This window comes from Ictidomys tridecemlineatus, chromosome 5 (genome assembly GCF_052094955.1).
Source record: "Ictidomys tridecemlineatus isolate mIctTri1 chromosome 5, mIctTri1.hap1, whole genome shotgun sequence".
Taxonomy (NCBI): domain Eukaryota; kingdom Metazoa; phylum Chordata; class Mammalia; order Rodentia; family Sciuridae; genus Ictidomys; species Ictidomys tridecemlineatus.
In genome coordinates this window covers 183,377,119-183,393,200 of record NC_135481.1, presented here as the reverse complement: position 1 = coordinate 183,393,200, position 16,082 = coordinate 183,377,119, and the positions used below count along the sequence as shown (strand labels likewise).

The 16,082-nt window shown below is 45.3% G+C and overlaps 1 protein-coding gene across 1 annotated transcript in view; it reads right to left on the bottom strand.

Annotated features, from left to right (window-relative positions):
* Top1 (DNA topoisomerase I) overlaps positions 1 to 2,640 on the bottom strand; it is an 81,823-nt gene extending 79,183 nt beyond the window's left edge. Inside the window, exons 1-2 of the mRNA XM_005329833.3 lie at positions 2,341 to 2,640; positions 1,979 to 2,003 (exon numbers count right to left, since the gene is read on the bottom strand). Coding sequence (XP_005329890.1) covers positions 1,979 to 2,003; positions 2,341 to 2,373 — 58 coding nt within the window. The 5' untranslated portion in view covers positions 2,374 to 2,640. The remainder of the gene's footprint in view (positions 1 to 1,978; positions 2,004 to 2,340) is intronic.
* Positions 2,641 to 16,082: the final 13,442 nt, after the last annotated feature.

The following is a 16,082-nucleotide window of genomic DNA, read 5'->3' as shown; positions in this document are numbered from 1 at the left end:
ATTCAGATGAGAAATATGGAAAGTTGTTTCTTATGAGAAAGAGCTAAACTTTGCTTCATTACTAAATATATTACATACTCATCCCAGCCTAACATTAAAAACAACCACCTTTTTCTACATTAAGATCCTACCTTCCTTTAGAGATCAAAAGGACTAGATCTTCACCTGCCACATCCTTTCTTTGACCCCATGTCCCAAAGAAACACATCCATACTCTTGCTAGTTCTGAAGAGCAGGGGCCACATCTCCCCCTTTTAAAAGCCTGTCAGGTTGGCTCACTGTACTTAAGAAACAGTTCAACCCTTGACAATTCTCAGCACCTAGTCTTGCACAATACCCTGCTCAGAGTCACTTCAGAGAAATTTCCCCACCCCCAGACAAATAAAGTCCCCTGTGCTCCCAAACCACTTTGGATACACATATGCCCCAGTACCTACCTTATAATTAACTAATTATGTCTCCCCCAATAAAATGGAGAATAAGAGCAGCAATGTGGTCCCAGGTTTAGCTCTAGCACTAAGCACAGTGGTTGGCATCTATCAGGTGCTCAAGGAATGCTATCATTTAACCAGATTCTTTCTTGGTTCAGTATCATCTCTTGCTGGATATGCCCCACTTCAAATATATAAACATAAGACTGCTCCCAATGGAGCAGGCTAACATGATGGACTGCTGATTACAACAGTAGAAAACCTACTCATCAGCTTCTCCCACTGGAGAGGTTCCCGGAACTCAAACTCAATTGAGCAGGATTATGTACCATCAGAATGAGTGGGAATCCCCAGCAAAACAGAGGTAACTTCTCCTTCAACTTGATTATTGGAAAGCTTGCAAAGGTGAATTGGGGGCACGGGGATGTACTTTTCCAGGGTAACTGAAGTGAAAATATCTAAAGAATAAATGTCTTGGGTTTGGCTGAAAACGGTTCAAAAATATAAAGATGGAAAGAAATCAATCCAAATCTTGACTCCTGGAAAAACAGCAGCTTCTATAAAGAATATATAGGAAGCTTGGGTGGGTGCTGGTCTTGTTTCAATAAATAAGATCTACACGCCCTCCCCAAACCAAAAGAAAAGGCCAACATATCAGATCCAGAAGAGATGCTCAAAAACCTTTCCTCTCAACAAGCACACTAAACTGTTTCTCTAAAACCACTGCCTTGGGAACCATAGCCATAATGAAAAGTTCTAGTCACTAATACTTTAATTAAAAAAAAAAAAATCAATATGCCCAAGTCCAACATTCACTTAGGTGACACACAGAGAACTTGCAAACTTTCTGAAGGGAGCTACCTTGGCTGCGAAAAACTTGGGAGGAAAAATATGAAGAACTCCACAAAGGGTGTCTTTAGTTCTAGAGCCATAATTCCTACCATAAACATCTTACCCCCTCCTTCCCCAAATCAACAGTTGCCTAAGGGAATCTTTCATTCTGGAAACAGAAAAGGAAGCGAACATGAAGCAGAAAGTGAATAACCTCCCAAAATAAAGTTATATTTGCAAAAAATATATATAATAAATCAATCTCCGATCCCTCCCTTTCTGGTGAGATCTGTGATTTATACGGCTTTGCTCTGCAGAAAGCTCTTTTTGGGCAGTTCAAGAAAGGAGGCTAGGGAGAGAAAGACACAGGCACAGAAAGGAGAGAGAAAAAGAAAATGGCGCAGAGACTAAGTCCCGACCGTCGACAAGGCGACTTTCCCGGGAGGAATCCCGGCCGGGAAAGGCCGCCCGCAGCCCGGCGGCGGGCGGCGCGGGGTCTCCGTTGCCCCCTCTTGGGAAGGCCGCAACCTGGGGGAGCTGGGGCCCCCGGAAAGGGGGTCCAGAGGCAGCCCGATGGGAACAATGGGGCCGGTGAGCGAGGAGCCGGGACTTAGTCTCTGGGACGCCATGTCTGTCCTCTGCCCGGCTCGGGCCGGGCGCGGGGGAGGCGGCGGGCGGCTGGGGGCCCGGGGCGGGGCGGGGGGGGTCACACTCACCATTCAATCGGAAATCCGCTTCGATCTGGGGAAAGAAAAGGAGGAAAGATGAAACAACAGGCACGTGAAGCCCCCGGGCGGCGTGGGAGCGCGCGCGGCCGGGAACCGGGCCCACCCAGCGCCCCGGGACCGAAAGAGCCGCGGAGGCCCTGGGGTCTGCCTTGCCTAGCAGCCATTCCCCCCGAACTCTTAACTTGGCGGCTCCGCCCGGGCCTGGCGAGCCCACCTCCCTCGGCGTGCGGCGTCTGGCTGAGGACGCGGGCCTGTCAAAGCGGCCGGTCAGGGGTTGCGGGAGGGCCGGGCCAGGCTGGGCCGGGCCGTGCCGGGCCAGGCCGTGCCGGGGGCCAGGCCGCGAGCCGTACCTGGGAATCGTTGTGAAGGTGGTCCCCACTCATGTCGGCCGGAGCAGCGAGCGCGGCGGGCGGCGGGGCAGCGTAAGGGAGACGTGGACGGTGGGGCCGGCCTGTGCGGGCGGGCGGACTGAACCCCCAGAGGCTCGCGGATGTGCGGGTAAGCGGCAGCGGCTGCGGGCCTGAGATTCCCGGAACGGCTGAGGCGGCGACAGCGGAGGCGACGCTGACAGACTGCCGGGCGGGCGGCGAGAACAGACCCCAGCAGTTGTGTAACAGCCTAAGTTCGCATTTCAGCTGACTGCGCCTGCGCGGCCGCTTTTAAATGGGACGTCGGCGACGTCAGCGCTCGCGGAAAGGGGATGAGGGTTGCGGCCCGCCCCCTTGCAATTCGAAAGGCGGACTCGGCTTGGCATCTCAAGCTCCGCCCCCGGCCCCCGCGCGCCGCTGTGATTTGCATAAAGCCGACTCCTCCCCCGGAGGCCCACCCAGAGCACACTTCGGTTCCTCTCGCGGCGCCCTTTCTCGGAACACGAAACCCCCGTGGAAGAAAGTGCGCAGGCGCTGCCCAGACGCCGCCTCCGGACCAGAGCCAGCGGCGCGGCCACGTGGTGGGCCTTTAAAGGCCGCGGCGGGACCCAGCTGGGTCGGGAGGAGTAGATGTCCGGCCTCCTCATCTCCTCAGAGGTGGGGAGACTGGAAGCTGCCAAAACCTTGGCGGCCACGACCCCACGACTCTCACCAGCGTCTAAGATGCTTACGCAGTCGTGAAGCCGTTTGGCTGGAGGAGTCACCTCCCCAGCCTTTGTCCAGGCTCCCTAGTTTCTGAATTATTTCACACACTTCTTTAAAAATTTCTTTAATATTTCAGTCAACCAAGAATCCAGTTTAGCTCCAGTTTCCAACCGCGTGCAAGTAACCGTGGGTCACCAGGACGCTAATATCATTTTGTTCGTTTTACAAAACTAAGATGACCCAAGAATTGTGCAGAGGAAAGAAAGGAACGATGTAGGGGACCAAAGGGAACCAGAACTGGTAAACAACGACCTGATTTTACCCACTGCTGTATCCCTAACATGCTTTGGGTAGAGATAAGTAGGGAAAATGAACCATCTAAGCAGTATCTACTGAATGCCTCGCTCTGAATCCTCAAAATACCTGTGAGGCCTCCTATTTTACAAAAGTCATACAGTCTCCGAGCTCAGTAACATACAACCCTACCTGACATTTACACTTAGATGCCTCACAAACACCTCCAGGGCTCAACCCCTCTCCACCTATTGAGAAAAATCCCTGCCCTAATATTTTCTCCCCTTTTCACTGTAGCCTGGCTGATTGCAGCTTTCAAGCCAGAAATCTGCATTACCTCTTGCTTGGATTATAACAATAGGATGGGGTGGGGCTGTACCTCAGTGGCAAAGGGCTAACATCTGTGAGGTACTGGGATGGATCCTTAGAGCCACTTAAAAATGAAACAAATAAAGGCATGCTATCCATCTACAATTACAAAATAAAACAAAACAACAACAACAAAAAATAAAAAGCCAGGGTAATAGGGGTCCCTGCTTCCATTTTGGCCCTCTCCCAAACTTCTCCAGCAGTTGCTCAAGTCATGTTGTCAAAATACAAATCTAACTATTGTCAATTTTGTAAATTTTGCTACATCTATTACCACTTCCACTATTATTTAATATTTTAATGTATTCCTTTTTTTTAGATTTATCATATTTTGGAGTTGTGAATGCTTCAAACCTTAACATAAATATCACTTTCTCAAAAATGGCCCTGCCCCTCCCCCCTAACCTCCTTCTATACTACCTGATAAGGCTTTCATGTGCCTATCAAGTATCCCTCATAGCGAGTTTTTTCATTTTAAATATATCACAATTGTTAAGTTAATAATAGGGTAGGGGTGATTTAATGTCTATCTCCCCTGCAGAATGCAAGATCTGTAAGAGTGAGTGAGGACTTGTCCATCTTGCTTAGCACTCAATCCTCAGCACCCAGCAACAGATCTTCTACAGACGTGGTAATCAACCAGTGAATGAAAACAGAGTAATGTAGAAGTTAGAAACACATGCTTGGAATCAAACTAACCTAAGTTTGAATTCTGCTCTCTATTAGGTTATTCCCAGTTTCCTCATCTGGACAATGGTGTTAATTGTGATTATCTAATAGATATCAAAAAGAAATAGTTGCCTGGTACAGTGGTGCACACCTGTAATCCCAGCAGCTAGGGAAGCTGAGACCAGAGAATCGAGAGTTCAAAACCAGCCTCAGCAAAAAGCGAGGCTGTTAAGCAACTCAGTGAGACCCTGTCTCTAAATAAAATGCAAAATAGGGCTGAGGGTGTGGCTCAGTGGTTAAGTGCCCCTGAATTCAATCCCAGGTACCGCCCCACAAAAAATACTTGTTTAAGGACATACAACTAGTAAGTGACATGTATTATATTCAAACTCAGGTTGGCCTGCTTCCAAAACCATGTTCTTTTTATGAAGCAACCTGCCAGAACTAATTTCACGTTGCTCTTGGTGTCTCTTTACATACTCTTTCCACTTCAGAATTAATCTCAGCCCAGCAGGTAAGGCATATGGCTCCCACACACTTGCTTCAGTTGGGCCAAGATAATTCAGCCTTCAAGAATAATGGTACCGGGGCTGGGGATGTGGCTCAAGCGGTAGCGCGCTCGCCTAGCATGCGTGCGGCCTGGGTTCGATCCTCAGCACCACATACCAACAGAGATGTTGTGTCCGCCGAGAACTAAAAAAATATTAAATATTTAAAAAAAAAAGAATAATGGTACCACCTACCACCTCTTTACCTTTACCCCCAAACCCAAGGGCCTAGGAATAGTCTACTTTTGCTTCCCAGGTTCCTCCCAAGAAGGTCAGATAGATGTAAAAATAGACTGTCAAGGGTCCTCCTACATAGACACACAGCTTTCCAGGCATATCATCAGAAGCTGAGTTTCTCTTCCAGCATGTGTGACTGGCAGTGCACAGAGGTTAACTGGCTTATCCCAACCCACATCACCACTCTTGACACTTCAAACCAATGACCTCATACTACATCCAGTACTTGAGAAGATTATTGGTTATGCACAGAGGAACTTTGTAATTTTAACAGTTTTGTATTTATTTCAATATGTTTGAGAAAAAAATTAATCACCATATCAAATTCATGGTTATAACTCCTTAGGATGAGGTTAAAAAAAGTTGAATGACTGATTTAGATAAAAACTATCCAGGAATAACACAGAGGGGGAATAGAAGACAAATTCCAGGAATGTCAAAGGCAAATAAATGAGATTTGGAAAATATTACTGTAAGTCAAGACTGTTTACTCATGGACCAACCCAGCCACCATTAAAACAAAACAAAGCTGACAGTGTAGGCTTATCTCCAAAGCATACTTTATGAAATGTAGGTGATTTATAGACATTCCACCAAAAGGAGAGCTTCACGCACAAATCCATACATCATTATGTTTAAAATTAAATAGATCTTTTACCAGAGGACTTCTCAGAGTCTTCAATATCTTAATACCTGTGTGACTTAAAAGAAGGACCTAGTGGCTATGTTCGGTGGCACATGCCTAAAATCCCAATGGATTGGGAGGCTGAGGCAGGAGGATTGCAAGTTCAAGGCCAGCCTCAGCATTTTAGGGAGATCCTAAGCAATTTAGCGAGATCCTGTCTCAAAAATAAATAAATAAATAAATAAATAAATAAATAGGGCTGGGATGTAGCTCAGTGGCAAACTACCTCTGGATTCAATCCCTAGGACCAAAAATAAATAAACAAACAAACAAATAAATAAGAGTGCCATGAGATGCACTGTCTCCAAACACATGTCCAGAGACACTTTTCTCCAGTCTATCTCTTGAGTTGGGTTCTTTGAAATCACTGGATTCAAAAATGCTGGATCTAGGTGATTGCACAAGATTTAGTGTCATCCATTTGCTTCTGACTCTCTTGAGTTTGTTTTTGTCAAACAGACCCAAGGCTTATCTCCCAGAACTGAACACCTATGAAGTTTCCTGGACAACTCCTGCTTTTCAGGCGCCTTTCCTCAGACTTGCAGGGTTATCAGTGAACAATATACATGAATGCAAAAATGCACTGTTGTTCCTCTGCTATAGGTGTTTGGACCACAATGGGAACTTCACCTAAAATGGGACACTCAGATTGAAATCTTTGAGGCTTTAAAATTATGCCCAAAGGAGAATAGTTTGGTCTCTTCTCCAATTAATAGATCTGTAGTATATAAATTAGGGGGAGAAGGCCTGAGAAAGCTGAGAGAGAGGAGTGGAATTGGGAGGGGAGAGGAAGGATAACATGTAGAGAGAAGCCCCTGAAGAAGTCCAAGACCTTGTTTCTACTTTCTTCTGAATCCAGGTTGCATTTCTGTTCTGGTACCTTTAAATAAATTCCCTCATTTGCTTAATCAAGCTGTGTTGGGTCACGCAAGACTGAGAGCTCTGCATGATGCTTGACCCCAAACCATCCTTGATTCCTGGGCACAGTCAAGGCGTTTGCTCTCCTTTTGGCTTCCACTCTTGGACCCTCATGCTCTGCCATCTGAATACCCTCCTGACATTTTTGCCCCTAGGGTGCTATTATATCCTTGACTTTGCCACCTCTTCAACAGCAGTGTCTTTTAGAACTTTCTTCCCCATGATGCATTGCTTAAAAAGCCTACATTCCCCACCTCGTTTGTTGTTGTTGTTGTTGTTGTTTTTGGTAGTGGGAATTGAACTCAGGGACACTCAACCACGAAGCCATATCCCCAGCCTTATTTTGTATTTTATTTAGAGATAGGGTCTCACTGAGTTGCTGAGCGCCTCAGCACTACTGAGGCTGGCTTTGAACTCGCGATCCTCCTGTCTCAGCCTCCCAAGCTGCTGGGATTCCAGGTGTGCATCACTTTGCCTGGCCCCTACATCCTCTTTTCAAAATTTGGACACCCTCAGAAAAGAGCCTGCTTGCAGCTCCAACAAAGGTGATTCAGGCCAGAGCCCAGTAATAAGAAATATCCCTTTGCCTGCAGGTAATGAAACTGTTTAGCAAAGGTGGAAAAATGTGGAATTAAAAGGATAAAGTGAACAAGAAAGCTAGCAAACCTTGAATTCTGGAATGAGAGGAGGTCAGGCAACAAGGATTTAGAAGCTGGCCATGTGGCTTAGGGCGGGGAGGGGAATCCACTTTTGCGTACATCCATTGTCTTGCTGCCAAAAGACACCCTGGCTGTGATGAGGACATTTATTCATTCAACCAATATTCCCTGAGGAATGAGTGTATAATAGGTACTATGATATAAATTGGACCTATGATAAACTCTATGAATATATTCATAGGGCCTAATCGTAATTATGAAAGAATTCCTAGTCTGATAATGAGACAGACATATTTCCCAACTGATACGCTTAGGTACAAAAAATAACAGAATAGAAGTGGCCAGCCACCAATTTCTGTGGGATCTCTGTGATGAGGGAGGTACATCCAATTCACTGTGGTGGAAGCAGGGAGAGCAATATTAGGGAAGGCTTCCAGTTGGATAATGTTCTTGAAAAATGAGGAGGGGAAGTTCTGTGGAAGAAAATGAAAGATATTGCAGGAAGAAAGCGACACATGCAAAGGCAGAGAATTATGGGTGTTTTGGTCAGGATGCAGTAGAAGATAAATATGAAGATATACCAGTGACTGTGAGCATAGCAGAGGGAGCTTGAACAGGTACAAGCACAGTACTGTGGAGCTGACACTAAGACAGGCAGATGAGCTAGGAGGCCCACTGAGACTATTGCTAGTGTTTCATAAGCATCATTAACCATGCAGGTCATTTGGAATGACTGTGAAGATGCTAACTGTGAAGGGGACAGCAAGATTTTGGCTTTCATCCAGGTACAGCCCAAGGAGAAGTGATGGCAGCCACTCTCTCTAACTCTCCCTCTCATCCTGCTGCACAGCAGGTAGTGAAAGGCAGAAATCAGGGTTCCAGAAAACACTGAAAGATCCTGGGAGTGAGAGAAACCCCAACCTGACTCAGCATGATGCCTCCCGAATGGAACAGAAGTAGCAGCTTCACTCAGTAAATAGCAGGTGACAGCTTAGCCAAGATCAGGCTTTGAAAAAAAAATCTATATCCCCATCTCCCTACAATGAGCCCTCCAAATCCTCAGTCTGTCCCCTGCACCTCCCTAGAGCCTGACTCACTCAAGTATCTTCTGTCCCCTGCATGGTGACCTCTCCTCCTGCTTCCCTCTTTCACTTGCCCTCCTTGACCTTGTTAAAAATAATGTCTCACATTTAATTGGTTACTTGCCACATGCTCTGCTCTGTGCAAAGTACTTCACACATGTTGTCTCATTTAATCCTTGTAATAACCATAGGAAAGGGGTACTGCTAATTTCATTATTTTACAGACAAGGAATCTCAGCTTAGCAACATTGACTTGCCCAATTAGTTCGACTACGGAGCTCTGATTCTGAATCCCTAGGAAAGGACCATCAACACTTGCTGAGTTTTCTACTTTATTACTTATCCCTTAAGCACTGTTGATTTGGTTTCTACCCTACTCAGGGACTCCCTAACTTCCAAATGCAGCAGGTTTATTCTTCTCTATATTTCTGCAGAATCAGTGATGTAAATGAGCACATTCTTTGAAGTCTTTGCATTTCGCTCCAATGACCATTAATTCTTCTGGTTTTCCCTCTACCTCTCCAAATGCCATTTCTTTGCCTCCTCTCCCAGCACAACTTAAGTGTTCTCAAAGGTTTCATTATCAGCCTTCTTTTCTTTCTATATACCCTCCTCTTGATAGCTTCATGGATCCAATATTGACTTCAGTAGGCAACTTCTCAAAATGCATGTCTCTAGTCTTGACTTCTTTTTGGAGCTCTAGAAATGTTTACTCTTATGTCTATTGCATGTATCCATTTGATGACTCCACAGTCTTCAGGTCCTGAGTTCATTTTTCTCCCTGAACTTGCCCTTCTCTTCTGTGGTCCCTGCTCAGTGAATAGCTCTACTTCTTAGTTTCTTGGTCTCAAAATCTTGGCTCCTCTTAACTCTTGAGCCTTTTCTCCATAAAATTCTTTGGAATCTACCCAAGGCCTTCTGTCTGACTCTCATTCCCTGGATTTTCATTGCCTCCTGCCCCTTTACTGACTTCCCTGCATATCTCTCTCTCTCTCTCTCTCTCTCTCTCTCTCTCTCTCTCTCTCTCTTACACACACACACACACACACACACACACACACACACACACACACCAAGACCCAGGTACCATGTCTGATTCTAAGAATTCAGCTGTGAAGCAGAAAGACAAGGCCCCTGCTCTCAAGCTCAGGCCTGATTGGTGAAACAGACAAGGGAACATGTTAATTGTCCCTTTCCGTGATAAGTGCTTTGGGGGTAAAGTACAGTGCGTTTGCTGGGGAAACCCTTTAGAGGAGCTGCTATCCATAATTAAAGTGTCAGGCCAGGCTTTCCAGTGGAAGTGACACCGAAACTCAGGCCTGAAGGTGAAAACGAAAGTGAGCAGGTGAAGGTCGAGGAAGAACAGACAAGGCAAGGGTGGGAGACCAGTGCTAGAGGCCAGGGGAACTAGTGGGGAAAGATTTAAACCGAGGAGAATACACCTCACCTGGGAGAGTCACTGGCAATTCAGCATGGCTGAGGGGTAGGTGGTGAGGAGGAGGAGTGAGAGCTGGGGCTTGTAATGGCTTGGAAATGCTTTGAGTGTGTCCCCCAAGGCTTTGTGTGTTGGAATTGAATCCTCATTGTGAGGTGTCAGGAGGGTGGAGACTTAATCTGACTTGTAGTGCTTCGAGGTGGGGCCTTTGAGAGGTGATTGGGATTAAAGTCACTGGGGCGTAGCCCAATGATGGGATGTTGGTGGCTTTATAAAAAGAGGGAAAGAGACAAGACATGTACACACATGCACGTGCCTATACAGGCACACTCTCATACTCCTTGTCTCTTGTCATGTGATGCTCTGGCCCAACCCAGGACTCTGCCAGCATCAGATGTGGTCCCTTAACCTTGTTCCTCTAGAAATGTGAGCCAAAATAAACCTCTCTTCTTTATGAGATTATACTCAGCCTGTGATATTCAGTTATCAGCAACAAAGAAATGGAATAATAACACAAGTTACAGGGGTAAGCAAGGCCTTACTCAAAAGGATCTCTTGAATTTGTCTTAAGGAGTTTGCAATCTATCTTCAGCACAATGGGAAGTCACTATGAATTTTAGGCAGTAGATAAACATAATCAATATGAATTTTAGAAAATATTACCTATGGTATAGGAAGTAGATTTGAAAGCTGTTAGGCCACAGTTAAGAAGGTGGCTGTCTTCATGTAGGCAGAAACAGGGATGACAATGGCCCTGGTAGCAAAACAAACAAACAAACAAAAAAAAACAAAAAACAAAAACAAAAAAAACTCGAGGATGGAGAGAAGTACGTGTGGGTGGTAGGGTGGTTGATGTATCAGTGATTTATTATATATGCCAGAGAAGGACATAGGGGAAGAGTCAAGGATGTGAATGGAGGTGCCAATCACAAAGACAGGGACTACAAGGGGATGGCCCAGTTTGGGAGAAAGATAAAGTATTCGGTTCTACACATGTTGAGTTTGAAGTGTCTGAGGGTTAGTTGGGTCATGATATCTAGCAGACAGGTGGACACATTTCTTTGGAACTTAGGAAAGGCACTAGAAGTTGTCCATATCAAGGTGATCCCTGAAGTGATTAGACTAGATGAATTCACTTGGGAGGGCCTTGAAGGACAGCCTTATTATAAGGTTGGGTCTGGGCTAGAAAGTGAAGAGAAGGTGAAGAAGTGAAGATAGCAAGGTTTTTTGTTTGCTTTTTGGTATTGCAGATTGAACTCAAGGGCACTTTACCTCTGAGCTACATCCCCAGTCTTTTTTTTTTGGGGGGGGGCCCTCAAACTCATGATCCTCCTGCCTTAGCCTCCCAAGTATTACAGGCGAGCGCCACCAAACCTGGAGAGATAGCAAGTTTAGACAAGTCATTCAAGAGGTTAAGCTATAAACAGGAAAAGGAAGGTGATGCAGCAACTAAAATAGCCTGGAGTTAAGAGAAGGTTTGTGTTTGTTTTATGATGGACAGGACACACTCATGTCCAGCAAGAGGGTCTGCTGACTCCTAGTTCAGGGCTTTCAGATTATCCCAACCCCATTGAATACAACGCTAAGCACAGTTGATGTGCCAGGAATTCTGGGTCAGATAAAGAGACAGGTCCTTTTGGAGGAAATTTGCCTCTATGAGACCACAAGCTGCTTTCAACCTCTCCTCCAGGGTTCTGGGCCCTTTCCCACAAAACCACTTGAGGATTGACTCAAGAGAACTAGTTTTTCAGGATGGCTTATCCGGGACCTTGAGGCTACTCTCCTACTAAAGGACAGAATCCAGGCCTGCAGGGGAGGTCTGTATTTTTCCAGGGCTCAGCTGTGGGTACCCGCAATGGGGTCTGGCAGAATAGCTTTGATGATGGACCTGGAGATAGATACTTAGAGCCCGGGAAGATGGATGTCCTTCATAAGCTACATAAAGCAGTTAAGTTCTACTAACATTTCCTGATGCCTATTTAGTGTAGTAATGTGAGCAGTTCAACATGGTCTCCCAGGTTGAACAGTATCCCCGGTAGAAGAGATAGAAAAGTAATACATCAGCTACAATACAATGTTCTGAGACCTTGTAGGAGAACCCTCAGGAAAGGGAAGCCAGCAAGACTCTTCCATGAGAGTCCAGCTCCAAAATTTTGATGGGAGAAAAACAATGCCAAAACTCCAAATCCTCCCACTGACCTAGAACTTGGCTCTCTTTCTAATTTGGGAAAGATGGCAACACGATCTATTTTAAATTGATTTTTTTCCTTCTGTAGAATTTTCCCTTCCTGGTGAGCATTTGTGTTCAGAACTAGGAGACAGAACATTGGGAAAATATTTGCACAGATCTTTGTAGCATATTAAGTCTAGCTTTGGAACCCCCCAAATTAAAAGCAGATGAAGCCACTGTTGCTAAATGTTGGAGAGTCCCTGGGCTTGATCTCCAGACCTCTTTTCTTAGTTCTCTTTATTCACTATCTTATCTACTCATGTGGCTTTAAATTCCAATTTTACATTGAGAAATCCAAAATTTATAATCTATATTAAGGATCTTGCCCCTCGAGGAGTCTCAGATTTGTATATCTGGCCAACTACCCAATATCTCTATTTGGATTTCCAGTGGGCTTCTTAAATATAATGTCCCCCAAATTCAGACTTCTATCTTTCTACCAGAATCCATTACTCCCTTGGTCTTCTTCATCATAGTTAATGGCTCAGGCCAAAACTTAAAGTCATCCTTTGCTCTTTCTCTTGCCCACCCACCCCTTGTGTACAATCTGTCAGTAAATCCTGCTGACACCACCTTCAAGTATGCAGGTACTAAATATTTTTGCTACTCCCTTTGCTTTCACATCAGCTTGAACCTCCATTGTCTCCACCTGGTTCAATGCAGGAGCCCACTAACCTTTCTGCTTCTGTGCTTGTGGTCCCATGACACACACTCAAAACAAGTGATCCTTTAAAACTGAGAAATCCTTTTAGAGTATGAAATCACATCACTCTTCTTGCTCAAAACTTTCCAGTGGCTCCCATCTCACTTAGGTTAAAGTCAGAGTCCTTACAATGGCCCCCAAGACCTAACCGCACCTGCTCCTCCACAAGGCCTCCTTCGACCTCATCTGCTGTGCTGTCCACCTTGATCATCTTGTTCCAGCCTCCCTGGTCTCTGTATGATGCTTATCATTTGCATTTGCCCTCCAGCCTCAGACCTTTGCATTTGTGGGTTTTTCTATCTGAAGCTGCCTTCTCCCAGATATCTCCATGGCCCAGCCCCTCTCTTGAACTTTAAGACCCTGCTAACATCTCTTTTCAGTGAGATTTCTCTATTTAAGGTTACAACCTTTTCCCCTCAATCCTTCCCATTTCTCATCCCTGTTATATTTGTCTCCAAGGCACTTGTCACCGTTTAATTGACTACATATTTTACTTATCTGTTTGTTGTTTGTTTCCCTTACTAGAATGTAATCTTGATGGAGAGAGGGATTTTTTTAAGAGAGAGTGAGAGAGGAGAGAGAGAGAGAGAGAGAGAGAGAGAGAGAGAGAGAGAGAGAGAGAGAGAGAGAGAGAGAATTTTTAATATTTATTTTTTAGTTCTCGGCGGACACAACATCTTTGTTGGTATGTGGTGCTGAGGATCGAACCCGGGCCGCACGTATGCCAGGCAAGCGCGCTACCGCTCGAGCCACATCCCCAGCCCGAGAGAGGGATTTTTATCTGGATATTTTATTATTAGACTCCTACCATCCATAGAAGTACCTGCCACATGTAGGCTGCTCAGTTAACATTGGTTGAATAAATAAGTAAGTTACGGGCAGCAATAAACTTCTCACAGGTGTCAAGCAGGGCATGGAATGTGCCAGAAAACTGCTTGCTGTGACTGTCATGATTCCCATTTTCTAGAAAAAGAGACTGAGTCTTGGGGAAGTTCCTGCATCTTTCATATTGCATGATCACTGTCTGATAACCAACTAGAAGTAAAAATTTTGAGCTCAGTCACCATCTCTTATTTATTGTTGCATCCCGACATCCAGTAGTAAGCTGGACACATCCTTGGTGCTTAAACATTTATTGCATGAATGAATGAATAAATGAATAAGTGAAATGGTCAATCCAGGATACAAGCCCACAACTGCCAACTAGCAAACTCTCTGTCCACCCCATTCCACAGCAGAGTGTCTTTAAGACAGCCACAGAGCTAACAGTTGTGTCCCTCCTCCTGCAGAATGCCTTTTGCAAATACCCACAGAGTCAGAAGTACTTCAGATAGGAAAAACTATTCACCAGCTGGTCATTCTTTCCCTTTACCCCAGGCACATGGAAAAAATTTCTCCTCGAAATCCCTCCACAGCTCCCAGACCCACAATCAAGGTCCCTTTTATTCCCTCCCTCCAGATGTGCAGTTTGCCTTTCTGCAATCCTCAGCTGCTGGATCAAGCTGCCTACCCATCAAGCCACTCACCCAGCCTTCAGCCAATAGCCACTGTGAGCCTTCTCTGGGTCACAAGACAGCTGAACTTACTCCCATTCCATCCCGCTGGGAGTTGGCTTGGTTCTCTAAGCCTCTGTTCCAATGAATTCTTTCTCTCCTTTGCCTCTTCTCTATACTTTCCAACATTCCCAACCCTGTGTCCTAGGCTTATAGAAATGGCCCACTTCATCCATGGATAATTGTGGGTCTCTTGTCTCATCCGTTTTCCTTCTCTTGTTTCTTCAAGAGTACTTTTTTCTTTTTTTTGGGGGGGGTGGGGGCAGGGTTTGAACCCAGAAGTGCTTTACCACTGAACCACATCCCACTCCTTTTTATTTTGTATTTTGAAACAAGGTCTTGCTAAATTGCTTAGGGCCTTACTAAATTACTGAGATTGGCTTTGAACCTGTGATCCTCCTACCTTACCCTCTCTAGCTGCTGGGATTATAGGCATGTGCCACCACACCCAGCTTAGATCAGGACTTTTTAAACTATGGGAAGAGGAGCACTGTGCCATGGACTTCTCAAGAAACCGATGTAGCTATGGGCCATCTCCTCCCTCCAAAATACATATGTACTTAAACACCGAATTTGCTTAGAAGTTCCAGAGTTCCTCCTTTAAGAGCCCCTTTTCTGGTGGCTCTATTCTCTCCCCTCTAGATTTTTAGTTGTTATTTGCTCTCAAGTCAGATTACCTGGGCTCCTTTGGAAGTAGATTATTATTATAATACCTTTATTATTGATAGAAACGATGAGATTGGTATAATTTTTATGCATGGATTGATTTTGTCCTCTCAGTCACACCAAGAGGAAGAAACTATTATTGTCTAGTTTTCATAGACAAGAGAACTGATTGACTACATGTTTTACCAATGTCAAAAAGTTCTATGCCCAAGGGTGGTTCTTTTGCTTCTTCTTTTGCTCAATGGTGTATTGCTTAACTCCTGTTTTCTTTGACCTACTGCATCTCCCCTACCTGAAACCTACCTTTCCCCCAACCTACTCTCACCCTCTGATGTATTGCCTGTTATTCTTAACTGCTGTTTTCATTGACTTCCCCAACCTTCACCACCTGAAATCCACCTTTTTTAGCCACCTCCCCACACTTCTGTAAAGTTCCCTCCTTCTCCTCAAGCACTCTTCAATTGACCACAGGTGGCTTCTTTGTAGCTGTTTGAACACATGTGAGCCATACAAGGGTTTCGTTTCCCCTTCCATTCTAAACCCAGGTGTGTTAGCCTCTGTGATCCTTGATGGCCCCTCATGGGGCAATGCCCTCCTTCTCGCAGTAGGCCTGGGCATTTCTGGGACCACCATCCCTGAAATCTAGGGAAGAAGAGGGAAGAAGACACCTACTTTATGTCAGGTCCCATGATAGGCATAGGGACACATAACCCAATCTTTAAAGACCTTCGCTTCTGGGTACTTTCAGGTATCCTACTGATGGGCACCTGGAGGTTCTAAGATGACTGGTCTGATTTCATCTGCTCTCTGGATTTGGATGCTTAGGGGCTTTGCTGAAACCTAGCCAACCTTTAGTTGCCCTCTTAGCTATCGAAAATGCTGCTTAGAACTTACAGGAAAAAACCATCTCATTAATGGTTAACCTCTTCTTCCCCAGCTCAAATCAGACCAGCCTGATCATTTTAGTTGGG